Source organism: Zootoca vivipara, chromosome 2 (assembly GCF_963506605.1).
Source record: "Zootoca vivipara chromosome 2, rZooViv1.1, whole genome shotgun sequence".
Taxonomy (NCBI): domain Eukaryota; kingdom Metazoa; phylum Chordata; class Lepidosauria; order Squamata; family Lacertidae; genus Zootoca; species Zootoca vivipara.
Window position 1 is genome coordinate 41635070 of NC_083277.1, and position 27912 is coordinate 41662981.

The 27912-nt window shown below is 43.5% G+C and overlaps 1 protein-coding gene across 2 annotated transcripts; it reads left to right on the forward strand.

Moving 5' to 3' along the window:
- On the forward strand, positions 1 to 27662 carry RAB7A (RAB7A, member RAS oncogene family). Of its 2 annotated transcripts, none has more exons than XM_035106436.2 (6): positions 1 to 159; positions 21656 to 21746; positions 24344 to 24470; positions 25534 to 25752; positions 26090 to 26218; positions 26716 to 27662. In XM_035106436.2, exons 2-6 carry the CDS (start codon positions 21694 to 21696, stop codon positions 26809 to 26811), a joined length of 624 nt encoding a protein of 207 aa, XP_034962327.1. In that variant the 5' UTR covers positions 1 to 159; positions 21656 to 21693; the 3' UTR covers positions 26812 to 27662. The 2 variants fall into 2 exon arrangements, with proteins under 2 accessions (XP_034962327.1, XP_034962328.1); XM_035106437.2 differs by lacking the exon at positions 1 to 159 and adding an exon at positions 8524 to 8545.
- Positions 27663 to 27912: the final 250 nt, after the last annotated feature.

A 27912-nucleotide genomic window follows, 5' to 3' on the forward strand; every position in this document is an offset into this window, starting at 1 on the left:
ATCGCGTCAGAGCGTCAACACGGCGGGCGGGTCCCGTGACCGGAAGAGGGCGAGCAAGAGGCGGAAGTGAAAGCGGGGAGGGTGTTTGGCCCCATTAATAGAGGGAGCCGAACGTAGCGGAGGGGCGAGTCAGCGCGGTGGCCGAGCTTTTCGTATAAGGTGAGGGCTGAGGGGACGATGCTGTGGGGCGGAGGGTGGTAGAGCGACAGACACAGAGAGGGCGGGAGCGGAGGCTGTTCCGGATCTACGGCCTCTGGGCCCGGTGCTGGGTGCGAGGCCCCGGGTGCGGCGGTCTCGGCTCGCTCACCGGGACTGAAGGAGAGGAGGCTGGGTGCGGCTCCGTTAACGGCGCCTGAGCGGCTGCTTCTCCTGCCGCTCGCCTCTTCGCTGGATTCTGCGTTTGCTGAGGGTTTTGGGCTGAGGAGCGGCTGACTGGGCCCCGCCCAGGTCTAGGAAGGCAGGGAGCAAATTCGGGTTGGGTTTTTTTGCGGCGCGGGGGTGGTGGTGGGATATTTTACCCGCTTCGCTATCCTCCGCCTGTGTGTAACAGGAGCGGGTCTCCTTCACGAACACCGGCAGTGCCTGTGTGGCAGACCCGGCAGGAGAAGCCCGGGGCGGGGGGGGGAGGGTTGGTTCCTCTTTCCTTGTCTGGCTCCCTCCTTCCCTTCCACCAGCGCCCTCCCCGGAACAAAGAAACGTGGGAAAGGGGCCGCCCTCCCCCAGGGTCCTGTCACGGTGCGGGTCGCCCGGGACCGTTCGGCTCCCGAGTCCTCGGGAAGCTCTGGAAGGTTAGAGCTGAGGAACAGCTTGCAAGCCCAGCCCAAGTTCCTTCTCCCCGCCCCTCCCGGCCAAACAATAAAGCTTCCCGTAGCTGCCGGCTCAAGCAAGGCATGTTGGATGACTTCCCGGTGGTGGTGTTAGCCCTGTTCGTGTTATTGCCGAACTTTTGTAGCCTTTGCTCTCTTCTCCACTTTTCCCGTGTAGCTTTATATTTGTGATTACCCGAGGAGGTTGGTTTGTTCCTTTGCCGTGCTTAAAAAGGAGCTCACGAAGTGCATGCAGAGTTTGGGGTGGGGGGTTGTGGTGGAGGGCGGTGCTTTTTCCTAGTTGGCAGCATGCTGCCAGACACTCGGTCCCATTGAATGCAACTGGACTTAATCCTGAGTGGAGTGCTGCATATAAGCTATTAGTAATGCTTGTGACTGGACAATACTAGTTTTGGTGAATTGCCTGTGTGGAATGATTTGACGATATTTACACGGAGAACTAAGAGAGCAGTTATTTGAAGAATCTATTACAGAATCTGCTCTGAATACCTTGAATGTTAAATAAATGTTATCTTACTAGTTAAACATGAGGTCATTGATAAGTTGGGATGGTAAACAAAATGTCATCATCTTGTCAAGGAGTGTTGTCCATGAGTAATGCTTTAGAAGTCACTGGTCAGATCAAGACTGCAGGTGTTCAGATCTCCAAGGTTTGAAGTGCTGATGTCCTTAAATAAAGATCTTACCTTATCTTAGTCCTATTGTAGTATATCTTGTCAGGCTGACTCTTTTAAATCAGTTAGCTTAACTAAAAATATTTAAGCATGAGCACAATAGAAGCATGTTGTTTCTAAAGCATCATACAAATGGCAAGAACAAAAATGTATTGGGGCCCTAAAACTGATTTTACTCTAATGACTACCAAATACTAACTACCATAGTAAAAGAAAATCGGACCAGCTTAATATTTAGGTAAACAGTAATGCAACACTCCTGGATGCAGACTATTCATCAAATGTAGCATATGTAATCTAGTAGCTCTTGTAAGCAGCATACATTTTCAGAATATATTTACTTTGTTCAGAGGCTGAAAAGTGAAACTTTACTTTCAGTAGGTGAAGTCCAAAAAACTCTTCCTGTTCTAAGCCATGCCCTCTTAGTTGGGAAGAACAAACATACTGTCTTGCTTGTGACTTCAGCAGCAGCTGATTAAGCACATGATTTAGTTTATGAATAGTTAACTATGATTTGTCTACGTATCAAATAAATGCCATGTCTTTAATGGAAGCAAAGAAATACAACATGTCACTCTCGTCTTTTGAAATCCTGGCATGTTTATGCAGAATCACTTTTTAGGGGGAAATGGTCACATCCTGGACTTTATCAGCATAGCATCTATGTTCTAGATGAATTTTAAAAAATAAATTTCAGTCTTATAAAATAGTACAAACTCTGTATAAATGCCTGCTTCATTCAGTGTCTCAGTAATAGAAAGATGCCCTTGAATACATTTTCCTGCTCGCAATACTTATAAAACGTCCAGCCAAGGGTTCTTAAAAACAGACGCAAGAAAGGATAAACCCAGAATACATGAAATAGATCACTTTAGAGCTGCGGGGTGCAGTACAAAGCTTCAAAAAGCATATTTACTTTTAAGTTGGTATTGAAGTGTTGTTACTTTACCTGGCAGCTATTAAAGCAAGACTAAAGCCAATTTTAGTTAAACAAATTTGATTTTATACTGTGTGAGAGCATATACTGTGTGTGCAGAAGGTTCCAGCTTCAGTCCGGCTCTAGAGTAGCAGGTGTTGACTTATGCCAGCTACCAGAGATCTACTGCCAGTAAGAGTAAATGATACTGAACTCTGTGCACCAGTGGTCTGACCTAGTGTAAGGCAGCCTCCTAGGAAAAAGAAAGCTGACAACAGTTAAATTATATATGTGTGCTCTCAATTCAACCTGTATTCAAAATTATACATGGCAAGGGATATCCTGGAAGTGTGGTGTTATCCAATGTGCCCTCCAGATATTCCTGAACTAAAAGTCCCATCATCTTTGAATGTTGGCCATACTGGGTGGCAGTGTTCAAAACTCAGATATAAATAAGCTAAGTGCCTTAAACCAAGGTTGCAGTTGCCAAAACGGAATGTCTAGTTGCTATTTTGAGGCAAGACAGCTCTAAAGTCTTATTTTTCAAATGATGGACTGCCTGTGATTGATTCTTAGTTAAACGTCTGGCTAGTTCAGATAACTACCTTTGAGAAGTGCAAAGAGCTTTGAGAAGTGCAAAGTCGCTTGATTCAGGGACACTCCACATATATATTGGCCTTTTCCTAATGGAGACTGCTCTTGCTCAGTCTGCACAGAAAAAGCAATTTGGTTCCAGAAATTCATTCTGATCATGCAGATAAAATATAACTGATAGAATTCTACAGGATGGAGTATTAGCATGTGAAAACAGTCCAGATCCAATGATCCCCAAATGGTGGAGATGTCAGGCGCCATCCTGGCACCCAGTCATCTTCAATTGGTTGCAAGTGGTCGAATTTTGAAAACTGTGTGAGATTGGTTAGAGTTGGACTGTAGTCCAGGAGCATTAGGAGGGCACCACGTTGAGTAACCATAGTCTCCTTAATTTTTGGATGACAGTTTTCTTGCAGTAGCCTGAAGGCAGATAATGCACCAGTTGTTGCCCTGCCTTCTTTGGGAAGCTCACCCTCAACCAGTTTTGCAGATAAGTTAAATGTATACTTGATTTTCTGTGAGATGCATGAGGGTAATGTTCTTAAATCCAGATCCCAGCCATGTAGCACACTCTTGATAGCTTCAGAAGATAAAACATTAAGGTAGATTTCTCCCTCCCCACCCCCACTTGGAATTAGCCAACTCAGAGTTGGTTTGTGATGCTGAGATGAATGCACAAAGCCTTCTTGGAGTCCTCTGTGAAATAGCTGGAGGTACCCTCTGTGATATCATTGGCAAGATCATTTCTGTTGCAGCAACACCACCTCTCCGGGTTATCTATTCACTCACTGATGCTGACTTGCAAGTCTTATACTTTTAGCCTTGACTAGTTATAAGGTGCAGGAAGAAAGTATGAGCAATCACAGTGCTGTTCAAACTCTGCAGGGGTCTCATCCAGGTCTGATGGGTGATCTCACTACAGTAGCTGCATTTCAGGTGAACTGCTGGAAGCATTCACCCTAACACTAGCTGACAATTATATTCATCCCCATTAGATAATATCTCCCTCTATCCTCTGTGCCACTGTTCAGCTGCTGTCCAAAACTTCATTCTGTGCTTTCCTTAACAACGTTTTTCTCTTTCCTCCCCAGAGCTGGTAAATGTTTCTTCCAATCTGCCATTTCATGCAAGGGTGTGAAAAATAACAAAATTAAGCTACAGGCTGGAATTTAATGTAGTGCTAAGTGGGATTCGCTTGTGCAAGGAAACATTTCCCTTTCTTTCCCTGCATGCCCCCTAATCTTGTTTTAGGGGTCCCCCACCCCTGAGCATATTCAGGAGTTGGGGGGGGATAAGTTGCATGAGTAGGCCACATATACAACAACTCAGCTGAATCCTGCCCAGATAGCTCAACCTAATACTGTACTATAGAACTGTGTGCAGGCAGGAGGCACTGTGAATTGGTCCATATACATTGCTTTCAGTGTTAGAAATTAGCCATGTATGTTTTGCTACTGGCATAGGTCCAATTGTGACCACATGGAGATCTCTGATTTGGTGACTGACATCTCCATCTGGTTGGCCTCTCCAACTTTCTTAAGCGGGTAAGCATACCGGCTTATTTATTGCATTTATATCTCACCTTTTTCTCCAAGGAGTACATGGTTTGCCCCCTCCTCAGTTAATCCCTACAATCCTGTGGGGTAGATTAAGAGGCTGTGATTTGCCCAAGGTCACCCCAATGAGCTTCATGACTGAGGGGAGTTAAACCCTGATCTTCCAGGTCATATTCTAACTACTACACCACACAGGCTTCCTAGAGTACTTTTGCTATGGGGCAGCTATATAAATTAAGTAGGTAAATTAATATGGGGAGAGCAAAATGTCACTTAGAGAAAGATCTGAAATATTTTCCTTGAAGCTTGAATTTGTTTTATTCTGGATTGTTTTGTTTTAATGTGTTGTATAACTCTTTTGGGGGGGAAATTCTTTAAAATATAAAGAAATATATAAAAGAAATTAATAATAAATCCCATTGTAAAAAAGGCAGCTAGACATTCCGTTGTAGTGGCCATAAGCTAAGTTTAAGGCACCATTTGGTGATTAACTTATAAACCTGAGTTTCTAACACTGCTTCACATCAAATATGATTCCCATGGCACTCTATAACAATATTTGATGAGGGTCAGTGATGCAATTAAAGAGAGCCTGCATAGCTTCAACATAGCTCAATTCTGGGTTGACCCTAACTAGTGTAGAATTAAACATGTAGTGTTAAGCTTGAGAAATAATGTTTTCAAGAAATCACACTGCACTATACAAATGCAAAGTTTGAAGCACCCTTTTAACACCATTGGATGTATTGGAGTACAACATTTTGTGTGTAGTGGGATAGTCACTAATTTGCACTTGCACCTTAATGCTTTTCAGTCCATTCAGAAATGGACTCTAGGGAATTGGAATTCAGCCAGCAGAGGGCTGGTTCAAAGACTGTTGCTCTGACTTATGCCAGGACAGGCTGGTAAGAATGAGGTAGGTTGTATAAACATGGCTTAGTTATGTATCACAGTAGAATGATAAGTAGGTAAATGAGTAGCATAGGAGATGCTGTATAGAATGCAGGCATTTCATGGAGCATTCTGTTTTCAGTTGCTATCGTTCTGGCACATATTGCTACAAGCATATCTGCTGATGAGCTTTGCTTTTTGTTTTGTTTTTAAACCAAGGCTGCAGCTTACATGCAGCAGCTGTGCTTGAAGCTCTCTGCCCAGCACTGGTCTGCCCTTGGTGATGTCATTGTTGCTGTTCTGTAAAGCCATTTCTTACATATGAGAACCTAACTACATGACAGGTTTTCTCAGTAGTGCTGTTAATGTAAACTGTCAAAAGTAGAAAGTCTGGTCAAGCCTGATTAGCTAATATTATTTATTATATTGATGAGTTGCTTTGCATCAAAACAGTCACATAGCAGCTTGCTAAATAAAAATCCATATGAATAAAAACAACCTGAAGCCGTAAAGTACATTAAGAAGTTTCTATCCAACAATAATACTTGATGAAATATCCTTCCCATTCACCAAAGAACAATTGTCACAAAACCAACAGAATGCCCTCTAAAACAGCAGCAGTGCTAAAACCAACACATCTTTCGTGGTGCCAGAAAGTGTTGGTTCCAGGCGCCTTTACCTGTGAAAACATTACAGAGAGGGTGGGCAGGGGCTGCCAGCTGAAAGGCCTGCTATCTCATAGCTAGCCTCTGGACTTCACTGGGGAGGACTTGCAAATGTTGAGAAGGGCCTATCTTGGACTCCAGCTATATTCATATAGTCCATGACTATCTTGGACTCCAGCTATATTCATATGGCAGAGCCATCCATTAGGTTTTGGGGTTCCAAGTTGTGTAAGGTTTTATAGGTAAAAACCAGCACTTTGAATTGAGCTCAGTGGCATATTGTTAGCCAGTTCAACTTCACCAGAACTGGTATGATATTTTCAGACCCCCTAGTTCCCATTGATAATCTGGCTGCTGAGTTCTGCACTATAACAGCAGCTTCAAAGCAGGGTGGATTTGATTTAAATCACTAGTCAGTAAGGCTTGATTTAAATCATAGTTTTCTATATAAAGACTAATTCTTGCTGGTATAACTTTAATATGCAAGTAGATGAAGATTTTTAGAATAACAACTTTTCATATTAGTTTTTTATCCCCAGTTTAATAGGTTAATCATTCATATTTGGACAACTTTACTGTTGTACTTGGGGACCCAGGTGGCGCTGTGGTTAAACCACTGAGCCTAGGGCTTGCTGATCAGAAGGTCGGCGGTTCGAATCCCTGTGACGGTGAGCTCCCGTTCCTGGGTCCCAGCTCCTGCCAACCTAGTTCGAAAGCACATCAAAATGTGAGTAGATAAATAGGAACCGCTACAGCGGGAAGGTAAACGGCGTTTCCATGTGCTGCTCTGGTTTGCCAGAAGCGGCTTTGTCATGCTGGCCACATGACCTGGAAGCTATACGCCGGCTCCCTCAGCCAATAATGCAAGATGAGCGCGCAACCCCAGAGCCGGTCACGACTGGACCTAATGGTCAGGGGTCCCTTTACCTTTACCGTTGCACTTAGGAAGGAGAAAAATAATCATTACCTTAATAACAATTAAAATAGATTTATTCAACTGAAACAATAACATTACAGCATATGTTATTTGCTTAAACAAACATCCATGTTTGTTAAGTAATTTGGCTAAACAAAAACAATATATATATATTTTAAGAAACTTAGACTGTCAACCCAGCCTACACATGAAAAACTTAAATACTGTCCACTCCAAACAATCAGAAAAATATTGTTTCTATTCTATTCACTGAACTTCTTGAAGCTTAGCACTGAAGGGGTTGTTTCTGTATTCATAGGTTTGTAGAACAATAGGATTAAGGTATTTTTCTCAACTCTGTTCATTCAAAGACAATAATACATATACCAGTAATGTATTGCAGTAATGTAGTTTAGACCACTGAAGCCAAACTCTTGCCTATCTAGATAGGATTGCTGTAGGGTTATATGCGAAAGGCAGCAGAAGGGACCAGTGTTAGAAACTCGGATATATAATCTAATTGCCAAATAGCACTTTAAACCCAATGTGGTCGACACATTGGAATGTCTTGGCACTGTGCCCCCCCCCCGGATTTATTATTACTGTATTGTTCATTTCATGTCTATCCTGCTTCATATTTTACAGAACAAATCTGAAAGCGGTTTGCAGCATATTAAAACATAAAAACAATCCAGAATAAAACAAATTCAAGCTTCAAGGAAAATATTTCAATTTCTTAAGTGACATTTTACTTTTCCTAGTCACCAACCTGGCATCAGAAATCTCCACGTCAGTCACAAAATGGGGCTGGTGCCTGGATAATTTATAATACTGGAAGGCACCCTGCACTTGGGGAGGCACTTGCGCCTCCAATGGTGGTAATAGAGCCAGGAGGTCTCCAAGCTGCCCTCCTGGTCTTTTAGTGGGAGCACAACTTTGTCCAGAACATGGAGTACTCACTAAACCTTAGGGTTGGCAAAAAGTATTGCCTGTTTAAGCAAGCAGGTTATTCTTAACTAAATTTTTAGATGCTGTTGTGAAATAGGAACCTGTAAATTACTGAGTGTTGTGAAATTTAAAGGAGGTGGCATTTTAATTGCATGAACGACTTGCTATAAAGGCTAATTCAGAGTTGAGACTATAAATGCTTGATAGAAGGATTTGCATTGTTCTCCTGAGTACTAAAAGTATTCCTGTATCATACAAGATCTAGCATTGCTGACTTCTAAAAGAAAAATTGCATAGGATGTCTTCTCAAAGAGGGGAGGGGCTTATCTGTTACTTAATCATAGTGCTTCACTAACTCAGCTTGTACACAGGTTGTCTTTAAGCGTCTAATAGATCTGCCTGTGTGATCTGGCAGTCTGAGACTGCCATTGTGCCCAGATCTCCTGTAAACATTAAAAGTGAAGACTCGGTAAGATGGAAGCCTGGTTTATATTTCATAAACTATCATGAGGATATTAAATCCTTTTGGCTAGGTAAGGAAACAGTTGCATTAACCAGGTGAGTTGTTCCCTTGCTAGAAGATTTTATAATGATGAAATAAGACTTGATCTAAAACTAGTCCAGTACGCTGCTGTATCTTGTGGACAGGTTGTGTGGCAGGGTAAATCTTTACCTGTACTTGCTGCTTAACAAATTACTCATTTTAGTTCTTGTTGTTAACTCAATAGATTTATCTGGTTTTCTGTATCTAGCTTATTTTTTATTCTTTATAGCCTGTGCAAACCCTTGTAACGTAAGTATACCATTGTAATGCTAATGGAGACCCTCCTACCTTGAGCCCTTCATGAATCTTTTTCTGTTGCTTTCATGTGCCTCAAGCTTGGAAGGATTAGAAACCAGCAAGCACTGGCAGTCATGTTTAGGTATCAACTGTAGTGGTTCCAGAATCTGTGGGAGGCAGGGCTAGTGTGCCAAAGTTGACAGTCAATATAGGTGGTGAAGAGGTAGGGATTTGAAGGCAGATGACTCCATTGAATCCTTCATGTGTTAGTGAGATTTTGTGTTGCATGCCCTTGAGCTTACTTTGAAAAACCATGTGAAATAACCATTTTAATATATCTAGGATCTGGCAACAACCAAGTGAGCAGATCAGACTGCAAAGCCTAGTTCTACCCTACCTCCTCAGAGGCTGAACTGCTACTTTCAGCTGTTCAGAAGCTTTTGCTAGTGTCTTTACTGCTTCTCAATTTGAGGAGGGGCATTTATAGGAAAAGTACAACTTGCCACTCAAATGTGTGTCTCCATCCTAGCTGCATTTAGAAATTCAGGGGAGAAATGCTGATTGCTTATACTTCTGCTCACTTCCAAAAGAATCACTCAACTGTGCTGAGTTCACAATACATCTAAAACCATTATAGAAAGTCAAAGACTCATTCTGACAGGGTGGGGAAGCAGACATGGAGTGTTTTCTCAAGGAGGGGGGGGGGGAGTGATTAAGCACCCTGAGCCCACACATGATGCTGTAATCTGACTGTGCAGCCTTGAGCCAAGTACTGTTCCTATGGACACCAGAGGGAGTGAACAGGAGGAGGGAAGACATGCCACCAGAAAGAAAGTTGGCAATAGGAACTTGCTTAATTTGTGCAGAAACTGAAATCCTGTTCAGTTTTAACTGAATTTATTTCCTTCAAAATAGCATAGCATGTTCAAGGTATCCCCTCTTTTGGCCCCTCCCCTCATGCTGTACAATATAGAAGCACGAACCTACCACAGTGTGCTAGGCTTTGAGACATACCATATATTAATTCAGTAGAACAGCTTCTGACTCCTAAGGGTAATGCGAAAAGAGCCTGTTCTAACTGTAGCACAGTGTAGTCCCATGTTTATATGGGAGAACTGACAATTTCATCAGATGCAATATATGTAGAGCTGCTGAACCAGTGTGGATGCCACATGTGCTTTTCCAGAAGCTTCTGACTCTTTACTTTCCTCCAGATGGGCACTTGACAGGTCTGGTGTCCAAATACCTCTTTAAAAGAGGCAGCAACTGGTCAGGAATGTAAAGGCCCCACAGCTGCTCTAGAGAATTCCCAGCAGGGCTTCCATTCAGCATCAGTCAGCTGATCAGTGCTGACAGGGAGCCACACTTGCAAAGGAACAAGTGGACCCACCCTTTCCTCACATTTGATGTTGCCTGTGACCTCAGGTATGGGGCAGGTGGCTGTGGTCTCTGGGAAACTCCGGCAGGCCAAATTGAGGCATGTGCTGGGCCTAACTAGGCCCATGGGCTGAAGGCTCCCCACCTCTCCTGTAATGACTTAATTCAGCTTTTGTTTTATGCAAGCTGTTTGATAAATAAATTGCTGTTTTGATATAAAACAGCAAAAAAAAAAACTTCAACATTCTAACGAGTAGAAAATGCTTTGGAACTACATACAGAATTTGGAACATGGTGTGAATTAGGCACTATCTGGCATATCATAAGTAGCTTGCAAACCTTTTCCCAACTCCCAAGAGCCTCTTTCCAGTGTGACTCTGAAACAGGAATGTTCTTGGCGAAGTATATATAAATCTGAAAACATACTCTATGCAGTGAAGTACCGTTGTTGCAGACACAGTAGATAGGTTACAGGTTCTAGTTTTTTAAAATGTGATTTCAAAAGAAAAATATTTAGGGAGGGTCATACACACCATGCCCCTAAATGCTGTTGACTGCTGAAGTGGAAAACGTGTGCATTCATGGGATTCCTTAAGCAGTGGTAACTACCAGAGTGTTAGAGGTGCCAGATATTCCTTTAAAAATGTAATGCAGAACTTAACTGCTAATTCTGTACTCATTGAGCAGGTCAAATTTCTGTTGCTTAGAGCCTTTGCAAAAATTGAGATTCAAACTGGCTGAAAGGTATGCAACAAATTATATTTGCAAATACAAATAGTAAAAAAAGTGTATAAAACACAGTAAAAGCCAGACTTGAGGATAAGAAAGCAGTAAAACAAGGGATGAAGAAAGCAATAAAATCAAATTGGGTATCACCCTGATAATTATAGCTATCTCTGAAAGCAGGGGGAGGCCCAATTACAGTGGTTCTGGGTAGGGGAAGGTATGACATGGGAGGTGGGGCAGACCAGTTAAAAGGCACATGGCACAGGTGCCTCTTAACTGGTCTGTGCTGTGTGCCAGCCCCCTCCTCTAACCTGGAGAATTGTGGTTGTCATATCAGCCAGCCCTCGGGTCTGTGACTGCTACTGTTGAATGCAGGTCAGTCCAGAATAAAATCTCCCTCATCCATTGTCTATTTATGGAGGAGGAGGATGATCTGGCATGCATCACTGAAACCTGGGTGGGTGAAGAGGGTGGAGTTGGTCTCACGCAGCTGTGCCCACCTGGGCACTCAGTGCTGCATCAGGCTAGACTCGAGGGTTGGGGAGGGGGAGTTGCTGTGGTTTATAGAGATTCTCTCTTTATCTCCAGGCTCTATGTCCAGTCGGGGGGGGTGGGGATCTAGAGTGTGTGTTCCTGGCATTGGGCAATTGGGACAGATTAGGGATTCTGCTGGTTTACCGTCCGCCTTGCTGCCCAGCAATCTCCCTGCCTGAGCTGACAGAACTGGTCTAAGAGGTGGTGTTGGGGACTCCTAGACTGCTGGTTCTGGGAGACTTCAACATTCATGCCAAGGTAGCTGGCTCTGGGGCAGCTCACAACTTCATGGCTGCCATGACAACCAGGGGCTGTCCCAATGTGTCCCCAGCACAAAGCACATGGCAGGCCACACTCTGGACCTTGTTTTCCTGGCTGGGCAGGAAGAGGGTGATTTGAAGGTAGGGGACATTGATCCCCTACGTTGTTTAACATCTACATGAAACCACTGGGTGGGGATATCCAGAGTTCCAGAGTACGTTGTCAGCAGTATGCTGATGACACTCAGCTCTGTTTCTCCTTTACATCTGCAGGTGAGGCAGTGGAAGTGCTGGACCAGTGTCTTGCCTCAGTAATGGGACTGGATGAGAGCCAACAAACTGAAACTCAATCCACATAAGACTGAGCACTATTAGTGGGTGGTATCCTACACTGAATGGGTGGGAGATCGCCTGCTGTTGATGGGGTTACACTTCCTCTGAAGGAGCAGGTTCATAGCTTGGGGGTGCTGCTGGATCCTTAGCTGTTGCTCGAGGCTCAGGTGGCCTCAGTGGCCCGGAGTGCCTGCTATCAGCTTCGGCTGGTGGCTCAGCTATGCCGCTATCTGGACAGGGATAACTTAACTACTGTTGTCTATGCTATGGTAACCTCAAGGTTAGATTCCTGAAATATGTTATACATGGGTCTGCCTCTGAAGACAGTTCGGAAACTTCAGCTAGTGCAGAATTCAGTGGCCAGATTGCTCACCGGAGCAAGATCATTTGAGCATATTACACCAATCCTAGTCCGACTGCACTGGCTACCAATTAGTTTCCGGGCCCAATTAAAAGTGCTGGTTTTGACCTATAAAGCCTTAAATGGCTCAGGACCACAATACTTCAAGGACCGCTTCTTCCCATATGAACCTACCCAAAACTGAGATCATCTTCTGAGGCCGTTCTTCATGTGCCGCCTCCTCGAGAGGTCTGGAGGGTGGCAACACAAGAATGGGCCTTCTCTGCAGTGGCTCCCCGTCTGTGGAATGCTCTCCCCTGGGAAGTTCACCTGGCACCTTCATTATACACCTTTAGGTGCCAGGTAAAAACATTCCTTTTTAACCAGGCCTTTGGTTGATCTGATTGACATCATACGCCCTTTTAAAATGTGGCTTTTGGAGGGGGGATTATTGGGTTGTTTTTATTTTGATTGTGTATTTTGTGGTTTTATGTTTTGATTTTATTCTGTGAATCGCCCTGAGACCTCCAGGTGTAGGGCAGCATATAAGTTCAGTAATTACTTAATAACTAACTAAATAAATAAATATAAATAAATAAATATCCATGCAGCAACCAGTGCAAAAAGGTACCATCCCAGAAAAAAAGATGCTGAATGTAATCCAAATAAAGTAGGATCCCAATTCAAGTTCCTAGATAAAAGTACGAAGCATAAAATAGATCTTCCACATTGCATCCTGAGTTAGATGAGTCCAGCAGTACTAGCCATCAATCGTGGTCAATGACATACTCTGAGAATAGCCCTAAAGGCTTGCTTGAGCTTGGGAAAAGCAAGATGAAACCAAATAGGAACTCTACTGTGGTTATCTTTACATAGTCAAAACAAAATAAAAAAATTCCAGTAGCACCTTAGAGACCAACTAAGTTCGTCATTGGTATGAGCTTTCGAAGTGTGCATACACATGAATGCTCATACCAATGACAAACTTAGTTGGATCTCTAAGGTGCTACTGGAAGGAATTTTTAAATTTTGTTTTGACTTTGGCAGACCAACATGGCTACCTACCTGTTTACATAGTCAAGTTCAGCTGGAAGCTTGTAGTAAACTTAAAACTCAGTCTTTTTGAACAAAGACAATTTTAAGAGCAATAATTTTAGCATCTGTGATTTGGGTAATCAAAGAGTATACAGTGGTGCCTCTGGTTGTGAACAGGATCCATTCTGGAGGCCCGTTCGCAACATGAAAAGGCCGCATCCTGAAGCGCTGCGTCTGTGCACGCATGTGATGCAATTTGGCGCTTCTGCGCATGCGCAAAGCACGATTTAGTGCTTCTGTGCATGCACGCGCCGAACCCGGAAGTAACCCCTTCCGGGTTTGGTGGGTCCATAACCTTAAAATACGTAACCCGCAGCAGACATAACATGAGGTATGACTGTATAGAGCAGGGATAGAGAACCTTGGGGTCAGGGGCTAAATGCAGCCCTCCAGACCTTTTTAGTTGTCCCTCAGGACACTGTCCATGCTACACAGTTTTTGCCTGTCTGGAATGTTTCCTTGAATAGTGTAAATGCCTCTCATTCTGGAGGGAGGGAGCTTTGTCTGTAAAAAATCTCTAGGATTTGTGCAGCTGGAATATAGATTTATTGTACAAAGGTAAGAGTTGCATGCAAACAGTATGTTTGCATCCAGCCCTTGAGCCGGAAAGGTTTCCTGCCCCTGATGTTTGAGAGAGCTTTTTTTATCTCAGGAGTTTCCTGGAGAGCCAATTCTATAACTTGAGGTATCCTAAGTTAATAAGAATATTATTCTACCTGAAGTTTTTAAAAACAGTTAATTATGGACTTGGGCCACAATTGAAGGAAGTCCAACTTCTTCATAAATTAGAGCTGATGGAATACTAGAGTTACTAATTAGTGCAGACGGCATCTTAAATCCTAAAAATGCATAGCTCTTAGTTTTCCTTACAATCTCCATTATGACAGTTGCCGACTGTATGGTTTAGGTCAGTGTGTCCCAGCTGGGGCCCCCAGGATATTCTAATGGGCCCCCTGGTGAAAATTACATAAATGGGGGGGGCACAGCAGCAGGCTCGGGGGGCCACAGTGAAGTGAGAAGAAAAGAATTTTTTTTCTATTTTCTTTTTTTTAAAAAAATCCTGATTGGCTGGCTATATGCTTGGCCAATAACAAGCAGGTAAGGGGGGGGGCTATCCCTTCTTTTTGCCACATGCATTTTCTTGGAGCAGTCCTGGTTTGTTTCCAGCCAGAGAGGGTGATCGCTGAGGTTCCCGTTTTGACCACTGCTTGTAGCTGTTGCCAGTGCCGGGCCAGGTGGCAGCCTGGGCCAGACTCTATAAGTCGCTGGGGTGCAATCCACCCCAGCACCTAGCAGATCAGGGATCCACCCCAGAGCCTAGCCAAGAATGTCTGGTGCTGCTGACTTGCATCTAGTAAATTACTGTCTACTCAGAAGAAAGCCACACTGACCTCAGTGTGTCTTACTCCCAGGTGAAGGTGTGTGGAGCTATAGTGTTTTATCTAGGCAGCCAGGGCTCCTCTGGATGACAAGATCTTTTTGCACCAGGTTAGTGAGGACCACTTGGGACAGTCCCGGATTTACAGAAATCGTCTCAGTTTCTGATTTGATTCCAGAATACCCTGTTTTTTCTTAGGACGTCCCTATTTTCACCGGAAAAATGTTGAAGTGTATCTGACCTCCGAGCCATCTGAAGGCAGCCCTGTGTAGGGAAGTTTATTTAATGTTTAATGTTTTATTATGTTTTTATATATGTTGAAAGCTGCCCAGAGTGGCTGGGGCAACCCAGTCTGATAGGCGGGGTATAAATAGTAAAATTATTATTATGGAATACAGCATCCCTATTTTCATTGGAGAAATGTTGGAGGGTATGGTTTTGGACTGTAATATGTAGGTTCCCCCCTCATTGTCTAATAACTGGGATCAAATAAGTGTTGTTTACTTTTTGTAATACATGAAAGATGGATCTCCCTCGGGAGGTCCTGGACTCTCCTTCCTGGGAGGTTTCTAAGCAGAGGTTGGATGGCCACCTGTCATGTATGCTTTAGCTGAGTTTCCTACTTTGTAGAGGGTTGCACTAGAAAGATGACACTTTGGATCCCTTCCAACTCTATGATTCTTTGTTTTTCTGCTTTAACAATATTTTATTGTGTTCCTACCATTTAATGTAATTACCTTTGGTATAAAACATACTCTATTTATAAACAAAACATTTAAATAGCTACCGGTACCTTTCTACCGGTAGGACGGGGGTGGGGGCACAGAAAGGAAACAAGGTCTGAAAGGGGCCATGGTCGGCAAAAGGTTGGGAAACACTGGTTTAGTTACCACCTTGGCCTTCATTGTGGCTAACTCCAAACTGTTCGGGCCTCTGGAGTAACTGGAATATATTGGCCCAAAACTAAATGCTGAATTTGACTTTACTCATGATGTACTTAAGCTAGTCCAGCTGATCACCAAAAGGTTGAATTTGCAGCAGGGCACGGAGGATTTATATAAAGCCTGAAACTGAGTCGTTGGCTCGTCACTAGGAAGCTCTGGCTCTGTGGATGTTTACAAAGCATGTGATCCTCCTGAGTTTTCAGGAGTCCTTAGTCATGCCTTGGTGGTAGAAGTGCTTGAACTGGCCAAGGCTGTATATCAAATAGCATGAGGCAGCCACTCTTGAACAATTGACTCTCCTACTTGTGGCTGTCACATGGACCTTTTAAGTATTTCTCACAAGTGACCAAAAAAACCCACTACTTTTGAATGGTAGTATTCATCCTTAGTATGCATGAGCAATGCTAGCTGTTGGAATTCAGTAAGAAGCAAAAGTCCTGTTAACTGTCTCGGGTTTATCTTGCTGCAAGAGAGAATGTGGGGCAATATCTGATGAGGTGACTAAAAGAACAGTTATTAAGCAAATTTTCAGGTTAATAACAAGTTGACTTAAGGCAGGATATTCTGATTATCTTAGTATCGGTCTTAATATTTTTGAGCTGCTTCATCAAAGATGCCTATATCATGTGCCCATTTCTTAAGTAGACAATTTAAGTACCAAAATGAGGCCACTACAGTTTGTGCTTTTGCAACAGAATTATAGTGCCTCAAGTTGCCTTGTGCCTGACAAAATCATTCAGTGGGAAGGGACAAGGCTTCTTTGACAAGCGGTAATAGTCAAACTGATCCACAGTCACTAGTGTTTCCTTGGAAATTGTGCAGTTAGAGGAATTAGCTTCTGGTTACGAACGCTTCGGGTTACGAACTCTTCAGGGGTTACAAACTCTGCTAACCCAGATGTAGCTGCTCCTAGTTGCAAACTTTGCCCTAGGATGCGAATGGAAATCACGCACCAGAGGCGTGTGCGCAGCGGGAGGCCCCATTAGCGAAAATGCGCCTCAAGATAAGAACGGACCTCCGGAACGAATTAAGTTCGTAACCAGAGGTACCACTGTATTACTCACTCATTTTTAGTACAACAATTCAGTTACGTGGAAGCTTCCATATACCAGTTGTTCTTGTGTAGCTCCTCTTAAGCTAGTTGGCTCAAATGCAATGCTGTTCCTGTGAATAGCGAACAGGAGACATGAGAGACCTTGTAACCAAATTCATTAGCTCTTTTAATGTGTCTAGATGGAAAACAGTGTGTACCAAGCATGACTTCTCCCACCTTAAAAAATGTTGGGTGGCCATGATCACCTGACATGATCTTTAACTCTTTTCTAGTTTCTTTTTTGTGGGCAATAACACTCTCTCATAAGCAGTACTGCTTGTGCTGCTGCGCTGCTAGCATTACTTGGTTGTGTGGGGTTTTTAAGACTGAATGCCTCAAACAGGAATGCAGTGTTTGAAATTTGCCAAGTGGCAGGCGCATTTGGCACCAGGCTTTTGGCCACTTGTAACCAAGTGAGGATGCCTGGGGGCCAGGCTGGTGCCTAACGTCTCCATCATCTGGGGATCATTGGATCTAGATTGTTTTCACACGCTAATACCCTGTCCGTTAGAATTTTATCAGTTATATTTTATCTGCACAATCGGAATGAATTTCTGTAACCAAATTGTTTTTACTGTGCAGCCTGAGCAGGAGCAGTCACCATTAAGAAAAAGAGATCAGAATAGGCCCTGGATCAAGTGACTTTTCTACTTTATGTTCTCAAAGCTCTTAAACCAGCTCAAAGTTGCCATCTGAACTGAGAATCATTATCAGTCAGTCCATCATTTGAAAAATAAGACTTTACAGCTGTCTTACCCAAAATGGCAACTAGATGTTCTGTTTTGGCAACTGCAGCCTTGATTTAAGGAACCATTTGGCGCCTAACTTGTATATCGTTGTACCTCAGAAGTCGAACAGAATCCGTTCCAGAAGTCCGTTCAACTTCCGAAACGTTTGGAAACCAAGGCAAGGCTTCTGATTGTTTTCCGATTGCGCAGGCGTGCCGGAAACAATAACAGAAGCTGCGCTGGACGTTCAGCCTCCAAAGGAACGTTCGGAAACAAAAACACTCACTTCCAGTTTCCAATCGTTTGGGAGCCAGAAGGTTTGACTCCCAAGGCATTCGGGAGCCAAGGTACAACTATACAGTGGCACCTCGACATACAAATGACTCGACATACAAATTTTTCGAGTTACGAAGGGGAAAAATGGGGGCGGGGTTACGAATTTATTCGACTTATGTGTGCCAGCCTCGCTTGGGATCGTGCCCCCGCCGGCTCCGCTGCTGCGAAGCCGGCCTCGCGCGGGATCGGGCCCTCGCCGGCTCCGCTACCGATCTTCGTGTGACAGGCGGAGGGGGGGGAGCGGAGGAATGATCCTCCGCTTTCCCCCCACCCCGCCCGTCACACAGCACAGAGCCGAAGATCGGCGGGCACTGCTTGCCGGGCTTGTCAAGCCCAGCAAGGAGCGCCCACCGATCTTCATGTGACAGGCGGGGGTCAAGCCTGGCAAGCAGTGCCCGCCGATCTTCGGCTCTGTCCCCTGATGCGCTACAGCTCGGGGAAGCAGGCAGGGAGACTGCAACAGCCCGCAGGTTCTCCGGCTTTTGCCGTCTCCCTGCCTGCTTCCCCGAGACAAAGCGCCTGGGGGATGGAGCCGAATGCGGCACGGCGGGGGTTTTCCGCCGTTTGCCTTCCCTGAACCAAGGGGAAGGCAAACGGCAAAAAGCCCCCTCCGCGCCGCAATTCAGGGTTCGCAGCGGCGGTGGTAGCGGAGCCAGCGAGGGCCCGATCCTGCGCTACCTCGCTGGCCTCCCGCCACCCGCGCTACCGCCCGCAGCCCCTCCAGCTGCCGATCCGGCCTTAGGGCCAGATCGGGCCGTTGCAGCCGCCGCCACCGGCCTCCCACCACCCCCCCAGCTGCCGATCTGGCCATAGAGCTGGATCGGGCCCATCGCCACCGCAACCACTGGCCTCCCGCCAGCCTCCCCACCTGTGGATCCGGGTATAGGGCCGTATCGGGCCCATCGCTGCCTCCCGCTGGCGTTTAAAGTGCCTTTTTTTAAAGGCCCCGGAACGAATTAATCCATTCCCAATGCATTCCTATGGGAAACATCGTTTTGACTTACGAATGTTTCTACTTACGAATGTGCATTCGGAACGGATTAAATTCGTAAGTAGAGGTTCCACTGTATCTGAGTTTCTGACACTGCAGGAATGGTTACAGGTAGGTAGCCGTGTTGGTCTGACGTAGTCGAAACAAAATAAAAAAATTCCTTCCAGTAGCACCTTAGAGATCAACTAAGTTTGTCATTGGTATGAGCTTTCGTGTGCATGCACACTTCTTCAGATACACTGCAGGAATGGGAAGCAATTTGTGGTAGTGCTTTTGTGCAGCTAAAAAGAGAATTTCTGTAGAACTATTTCAAGCTGCATTTATGCATATAATTTCAAAAGCATGAAGCAAGTAAAAATTCCTGGATACTTTAGGTCAGGCACCCCCATACTTCAGCCCTCCAGATGTTTTGGACTACAATTCCCATCATCCCTGACCACTGGTCCTGTTAGCTAGGGATCATGGGAGTTGTAGGCCAAAACATCTGGAGGGCCGCAGTTTGGGGGTGCCTGCTTTAGGTGATCTCTTAAAAATGATTTCACTTAGAGTCTGGCTGTGCATTTAAATCTTGAAGTAAGAGTTGCCTTGGGTTTGTCAGTGTGGAAAATCAGAGTTCTAGAACAGGTTGGGAATCTCTGGTGTGCTGGATCCTGACCTTCACCTACCTATTGTGGACCACTTTGAAGGGGGTGGGACTGCCCACCTGTCATTCTCCTGACACTATGATGCAGGGCTTGAAATTAGCAGGGCGCCAGGTGCATTTTGCATCTAAAGATTCTCCATTTGTGAGCACTTCAAAAAGTCTGGGTGCCATTTTTTGTGCCTGACACTCAAGGATTATTGAAATGTATGTGCTTTGAGGCTTTGAAGCCTCAAAGTATATATGCTAAGGATAGACAATATGCTAAGGAGTTTAACAATAAAGAGTTTTGAAAACTGAAGCACAGTACCAATTTTTTTTAAAGTTAAACACCAAATAAAACGTGTTAACCATTTCTGCTAAAAATGTGATATTAACAATGTCACTTATGTCTATTGCATATTAGTTCATGCTTATCAAAATAATAAATAGTGTGGGCCCTAATATGTACACAGGATGGAAATTTCCCTCGCCTGCAGTAGAGGTTTACAGCAATGAGTCTGTTGCACAGTGTCTGGGTCCCTTAAGTGCCAGCTAAAACAACAAATTCTAGGGAACTGAGTACAAATACTAGTTTGTGCATTCAATGAGCAAGCCCAGTGATTAACCATTGCCATACTTGAAGAAGAAGAAGAAGAAGAAGAAGAAGAAGAAGAAGAAGAAGAAGAAGAAGAAGAAGAAGAAGAAGAAGAAGAAGAAGAAGAAGCTACCAAAGGCTGCTGTCATAAGCTATCAGTGCAGCTTAGCAATCTCTGGTGTATGAATTGCATATAGAACTTGTAGTTAATTGCTGCTTGCCCCTTGTGATACAGTGGTACCTCAGTTTAAGTACACAATTGGTTCCGGAAGTCTGTACTTAACCTGAAGCGTACTTAACCTGAAGCGAACTTTCCCATTGAAAGTAATGGAAAGTGGATTAATCCGTTCCAGACAGGTCCGCGGAGTACTCAACCCAAAGTATGAGTGTAATTGGTTCTGGAAGTCCGTACTTAACCTGAAGCGTACTTAACCTGAAGCGAACTTTCCTATTGAAAGTAATGGAAAGTGGATTAATCCGTTCCAGACGAGTCTGCGGAGTACTTAAACTGAAAGTACTCAAACCGAGGCGTACTTAAACCGAGGTATGACTGTATTTTCCTCTTCTACATTTGCTGTCCAGCTGAACTTTATAGCTGTTTTATGAACTACTTACAGATTCTGCTATCTTGACAATAGTGACTGTCCAGCATTTGAAGAACCGTGAAACCTTTTCCTTGCTCCTGTGCCTTCATCAGTTCTTCTTAAAAGCCCCTGCTCGCCTTCATCCTGCTTCCTTTGGAAGAGGCTGCTTGTGAAAGCTTCCTTGCTGCCTGTTTTCATTCTCCAGCACTTGGTATACAAACATTGCAAAGCATTGCAATTAACTGCCAGTGGGCCACTGTAGATCGAAGGGGCTTTTAACCCTGAAGGGTGTGTGTAAACCTGAGTCTTGTTGAGCATTTCTTTTCTCCCTATGCAATAGCCAAACCGCTTTCTAAACTTATAGATCCTTTGGTGAAAATTAAGACTTTTGAACTGGAGTCCTTGCTGCAGAGTCTAATCTGGTTAGTAATGCATGATTCATGCATAGAATAGGGGTAAGATGAGACTCTTTGTTCTTTCACAAGGGATAATCCTTGTGAAATCTGAAGCCTAAAGAGAACTGAAGTTGCTGTGTGCATAGTAGCATTGACTAAGACTGTTAGCATTCGGGCAGCTGGATTAAAAAAAGTATGTTGCATGTTAATCATTGAGATTCTTCATTATTAGATAGTGTGGCGGCCTAGTTTTCCCGTCAAGCAACTTTTTGCTGCTCTTGCTTGGATACATTTTATTTCCTTACTACTTGTGTTTCATGGCCAGACTTTCCCAGAACTTGAAGAGCCTGGTGGGTCCTCTTGTCTTCTAGTCATAAGAGTAGGCCAAACCCTACGAGTTTAACAAGTATGTATCTGAAGAGGCAGTACATACCTGTTAACCTAGCTTGAAGCCGCACAACGTGCTCATCGGATGTCCTGTACTTTGAGGTGCTGCAAGCAGCAAATGAGCTGCATAATTTTTTAAAAATAGTATTGTCTCTTTTTTTTGGTCCAGTAAGTGCACTTGGAACTGATCTTCTGAACTCTTGAACAATGACTTCTAGGAAGAAAGTATTACTCAAAGTCATCATCCTTGGCGACTCGGGGTAAGTGGAGCCTCAACAAAGTGGTGTTTGTTACTATTGGATGTAGTAGCACAATGTTTGCTGCATCTTAAAACGCTCACTTGAAATGCATATGACGGGGGTAGTTGGAAGCTCTTTGCAAATGGGGACCTATCTGTCTTACCTGTGAAGCTATCTAAGTTTTGTTTGCTTTACTGGCACTGTATAAATTGCTGTGCAGCATCACACATCAGTGAGCCGTGCAGAATCCAGGAAAATTGTTGCTGCAATGGAATTGTGATCAAAAGTAAAGGAAGCAATTTGGCCTGCAGCATTGCATGTGTTGTGTGAATTACCACAAAAGGGAGAAGTGGATTTAGGTTTTGAAACAAGTTCAAGAATAATGAAGAAAATAATAAAAATAAATAAACCACTTTCAGTCTGTAGTTGCTGGGAAAACTTGTTTAAAAGGCTCAAATCACACGGATACTTTTTTCTTTTTTTACAAAAACTCACAACCCTGGTAGAATTAAGACTATTTTTAATTGTAGAGTAATTCTTCAGAGTCAGATGGTGTGTAAACTTAAAAACTATATTGTTGCTGCCTAGGCAATTAACTGCTTCACCTACATATTGCATGACTGAGGAAAGCCAGGCTTTTTGGAGCTTCCCACAAGAGAAAGAGCAGATGTGCGACAGAAAAATCAATGATCATAAAGCTCTACCAGTTCTCTTAAGAGCAGTGCTCTAGGCATTAAAGCATCACGGTACAAACCATGCTGTCATAGAATACCAAATAGATGCTTAATGCAAATGGATGGGGTTTTTTTGTGAGTAAAGCTGTTTCACAACTGTCAGTGGAAAAGCAGTTTCATATTTTCTGCCTGGAATGTAATGTGACCCAAATTCTACTCTTAATAAACAGATCTGATGTCACTTGGCCCAGGCTTCTGAAAGATGTTGTGGCCATAATTGAGTACATCTCTGCAAAAGAGATTGGCCGCTGCAGTCATAGTTGTGAAATAGCAAATTCTGCTAATGCGCCACACCAGCTTCTCAGTCGATAGGGTGAAGCTTCCTTAAACAATCTGTTGTACACACATGTGATCTTGTATCATGCTAGAGGAAAGGTGTAAGTGAAAGACCAAAACTATTCCATCCAGACTAATTTCCTTTCCTCAGTTAACAGGGTATGAAAATCTGTGAACAGTCTGTATCACCTAATAGGCAGAGTCGCTTCATTTGAAAATAAATTTGGGCCACATCTCGATACTGGTCTTGTGAAAGAGCTCACTTCAGCACCTAAAGATAGTAATGGAATTAAAGCCTAGTCCAGTAGAGACACAAGGGTTTCAGCACAATTTGCTCTTTTAATTCCACATTTGTGAAGGTCGCGGGCTTGGCATGTTGAAATGCATCCTTTATTTTCCAGACACAGAATATAGCACCCACCTTACTGATAGTGCATCTAATCATTATATTTGAAAGTGCTGCTTCAGATAGCTCATACAACCGCTTTGTCTTTGAGCCTCTTTTGTTTCAGTTACTCTGTGGGATAACTTGTTCCTGACCCTAATTCAACCTCATATTATTAAAGGGATGTATCACAGGGCTGAATTGTCTTATTTTTTAGGGTTTTATGTTGCCTTTCAAAAACACTTGCAACTAAATTAAAAACATGTATTTTAAAATGCATGTTAAACAGCAGGATACAAAAATTTCCAGGCAGACCAGAAAAGAGCTATATTGCAATTGAAAACTGAGCAGTGGCATTTCCAGATCAATCTCATTTCAGTAAAAAGCAGATGACAATAAAAAAAATCCAAAGCCCACTTAAAAGCAAATTGACAGGCTTTGGATGCTTCCAGACTGTTGCTATTTTCAGGTGAAATTCTGTTGTGGCAAATTCAAGTTATGCATTTAAAGTTGATTTTGAGGTCTTGCTCAACTAACTGTTTCAACAAAAGATCGTGCTTTTCACCGGAAGGAAAGTGAGAGGCAAATGCACTGGAAAGGAGGGTGACACTTGCTTGGTGCAATATCTTCTAATCTCCCTGTGAACAAATTAGGATGTATTCTCAGTTAAATGGGTTATGTGGAAGTGATCCCAGAGGCACCTAAATACAGGGCCACCACTGAAATGACCCCTGAGAGGAGTTAGTTGTTTGGATTTCTTTATCTTTTTCATTTACATCCTGCTATTCTTCCATCATGAAACCCAGTGCAACATAGGTGCTTCCTAAACAGTCTTACATGCAGACCCTGACCAGACTCTGGCCTGTTAGCTTCAACAAAGTGGTGGCCTCACATACCTTCAGATCTAAGGTGGGGTGGGCATCCTGTGCCCCCCCCCCCCCCGTTGCTGGACTGCAGCTTTTCATAATCCCTGACCATTGGCATTGCCAGCTGGGGCTAATGGGAGTTGGGAGTCCTACAATGTTTGGAGAGTCGTAAGTTTGCCACCAAGGCACCAGGGTTTTAGTTGTAGTCCTAAGGATTAAAACACTCCTGAATAAATCCAAAAGTGATGCAGGATAACGTGTATTCTTCTGTAAATGGAATATGGCTGTATATTGTGTGTGCACAACAACATGTATTCTTTGTATCCTTATGGCTTTTCTCTGTTCCTCCTCCCTTAGGGTGGGAAAGACATCTCTCATGAACCAGTATGTGAACAAGAAATTCAGTAACCAGTACAAAGCTACAATAGGAGCAGACTTCCTCACAAAGGAAGTGATGGTGGATGACAGGCTAGTCACAATGCAGGTAAGAATTGTATCTGTTGCATTTCTGCAACTTGCAGAGGTCTACAAATTGTATTTTGTGTTTAGGTGTTTATAATCTACCTTTCTGCTAGACAACATTGATAGGGCTAACAGCATGGTAGGGAGGAACACCCAGTTTGAAAGAGCCAGTCACACCAGGCCCTGCACTGATGCTTGAAAAGCAATGGGATGATTGACTGGTGGTCCCAAAGCTCGGCACACTGTTGAGAACATGCCTTGCTCTTCTCGAGACTCTGGAGGCGGCAGTGGCAAACCTGAGTGTGCGTGAGAGACAGAGACTCTTGAAATGTTGACATGAGTGGAAAAGAATCCAGATCTTACTAGGGATGGCATATCTCATAGTTGGACAACTATTCTAAACTAGCCATTTGTCAAATATCTACAGAATGCTTAAATTATATTATGGTGTCTTGTTAGTAGCGACAGAAGTGAGAGTGGCTTGCCCCTAACCCTGCAGTGCCAGAGGGCAAATTGAGTAGCATCACAAAACTTTTCCCTCTGGCAACCTGCTCTAATGCTGGGCATCTCCCAGCAAGACCACAAGCAAAAAGAAGCCTGAGCAAAAGCAATTAGATGAAATTTAACAGATGTGAAGTCCTGCATCTAGGTAGAAAAAAATCAGAGGTACAAGTATAGGATGCAGGAGAGCTGAGAAGGAGAGGCTTATTTTCTGTCATGTAGACTAAAGACTAGCCTCAGCATGGCATGGAACTTCCCCTGCATGGCCTGCAATTTTCTGAACTGGGTGGGGTGGGGAATGGTTTGTAATTCTAGATGGTCCTGTTTAAGTGGTAAGGGTACTTCCTTCCCACATTTGGCAGGCTGCTCCAAATTCACTTCCCAAATTCTTGGCACTATTGGTCTTTAAGAACCTACTCTCCATTAGGGGCATGCTGATATTTTTCCAAAGGCATGAATGTGTTCCTTCCAAATTTGTATGACATTCTGACAAGCAGCATTATGGCATTGAGAAACCTCAGTCAGTATGATTCTGAGGCCTGATCTGAGCTTGTCCCTAAGAGTTCTTCTCCGATGTCTTGCAGATATGGGATACAGCAGGGCAGGAACGGTTTCAGTCTCTGGGAGTAGCCTTCTACAGAGGAGCAGACTGCTGCGTGCTGGTGTTTGATGTAACGGCTCCCAACACATTTAAAACTCTCGACAGCTGGCGAGATGAGTTTCTCATTCAAGCCAGTCCACGGGATCCTGAGAACTTTCCTTTTGTTGTGCTGGGAAACAAGATTGACCTTGAAAACAGACAAGTAAGCCAGTTGATGCATACTGTGGTGTTTAATTAGAATAATTATCAAAGCAAACATTAACCAGGATCTCCTAAGGATGCTAAACTGAATCCTGTCTGCAGAAGTCTGCTATTTTTAAATAGTGAAGAGAAAACAATGGGGGTGGGGGGGGGAAATGGGGAGAACAGTTGGTGAACAATGTTTCCTGGGGATTCTGGGAAACATGGGGTTTTACATTTAGCATGGCAAATTGCTGTCCTTTTTGGCAGTGGAAAAAGATGGCTGGTATGGACATGGAAGATGAATGCGGTTGACTTTGTAAATATAAAGAGCTTAAATGAGTTTTCTTCTATTACAGGTTACTACAAAACGAGCACAGGCCTGGTGCTACAGCAAAAACAATATCCCTTATTTTGAAACCAGTGCCAAGGAGGCCATTAACGTGGAACAGGCTTTCCAAACAATTGCACGAAATGCACTTAAGCAGGTATGAGTTCTAGTGCCCTCTTCTGGCAGTCCGGTCCTTACTCTATATGCAAATATCAAACCGGGCGATGGCTGGAGATAGGTGATGGAGGCACTGGTGCCTTTGGGCACTGGCATTTGTCCAATATGTTTTCCAGTTGAACAGGATTCTGAAACATTGCAAAAACCTGTTTTCAAAGGCAAAAGTGGGATGAACATACACCCCCACAGGTAGTGATGCCTCTTACGTCATCAACAGTTGGGATTATGTGTTTCAGTTCATGGCACCTCCAGGTGTGCTGCACCTGGTTTTTACAGTGCACCTTCTCCTGTCATAAACTGTAGTATTGACTTGGTTCCGTCCAAGTTAGGAAGACTCTGCTTTGCTTGCTTCCTCCAGAGAACAGGAGTTGGGGAGGCAGGTATTGGGCATGATGGTGAAGTGGTGCTATTAGCACCCATTTAGTTGAATTAAAGGACCAAATTGTAGTTGGTGACCTTTTCTTTCTTTCATGATAGGAAACTGAAGTGGAGCTTTACAACGAATTTCCTGAACCTATCAAACTAGACAAGAATGACCGGGCGAAAGCCTCTGCGGAGAGCTGCAGCTGCTGAGGTGGGGCTGAAGGGGTTGAGAACAGTCCTTCACAAACAAATATCACACTTAGGCCTTCAAACACATACACACACAGCCCCTCTTCTGTGTAAAAAGAGAAACAAGATCCTATTTTCAGTGGCCAAAATCACCCATTTTACCATGAACAACTTGTAAGCCCATTCCTTTTCACGCCTCCCGTGTCCCTACATCCCATCTCATTATTTCATGGTAGCAGACCTTTCTCCTAGTTTTAAAAAGAGGAAACTATGTTTGGAACTTAAGCTACTTCCAGGTGTCCCAGCGGAAAGAAACTATGTACAGAATCTGTAACAATTTACCTTTTAATGTCTTGTGTTTCCCCTGTGAAGGCTGCAACTGGAAAGGCTGATTACTCATAGTTCATTGCAAGCTCAGCATCCAATCCAACTAGGTTGAGTTTTGTATGTATCTGTTAATGCTTGTTACTTTTAACTAATCAGATCTTTTTACAGTATCCACGTATTATGTAATGGCTTCTTTAGGAGAAATCTTATAGTACATGTTAATATATGCAACCAATTAAAATGTATAAATTAGTGTAAAATTCTTGAATTACATGTTTAAGTACTGAAACACAGGTTGTTTAGGAAGTGAACAGGACACTTGTGGAATGCCGTGTGCTAGCAACACAAGTCCAGATAGAGGCAGTATTCTGTACAGTAGAAGCAAGAATTATGTAAACATTTTTATTGATTTTAAGAGCCAAAAAGCTTCATCTTCTGGAAAAATATTGTCTGGCTTCTTTGTAGCTACAAAGGATGATTTGCATAACCTTGCACACTGGATTATTGGACTTAAAAAGAAAAATTAAATACAGCTTTCAGAATGATCCCTTTGTTTGCCTTTTACCACCACCACCACCTCCACCACCACCCTTCATGATTAATTCTGCAAATGTAAAGAGGAATCTAACATGTCTGTCTTGTAGAACAATCTCCATATGGGTTGTGATGGTCATTCTTGGTGACTAAGAGCACCTTCCCCTTTCTCTCTTACTGTCACTAGTCTGGATTTTCTGGATGGAAACTTGGCAACTTTGTTCTGCCCTCTCCTTGTTCTTGCATTTGTAGCTTTCTTAA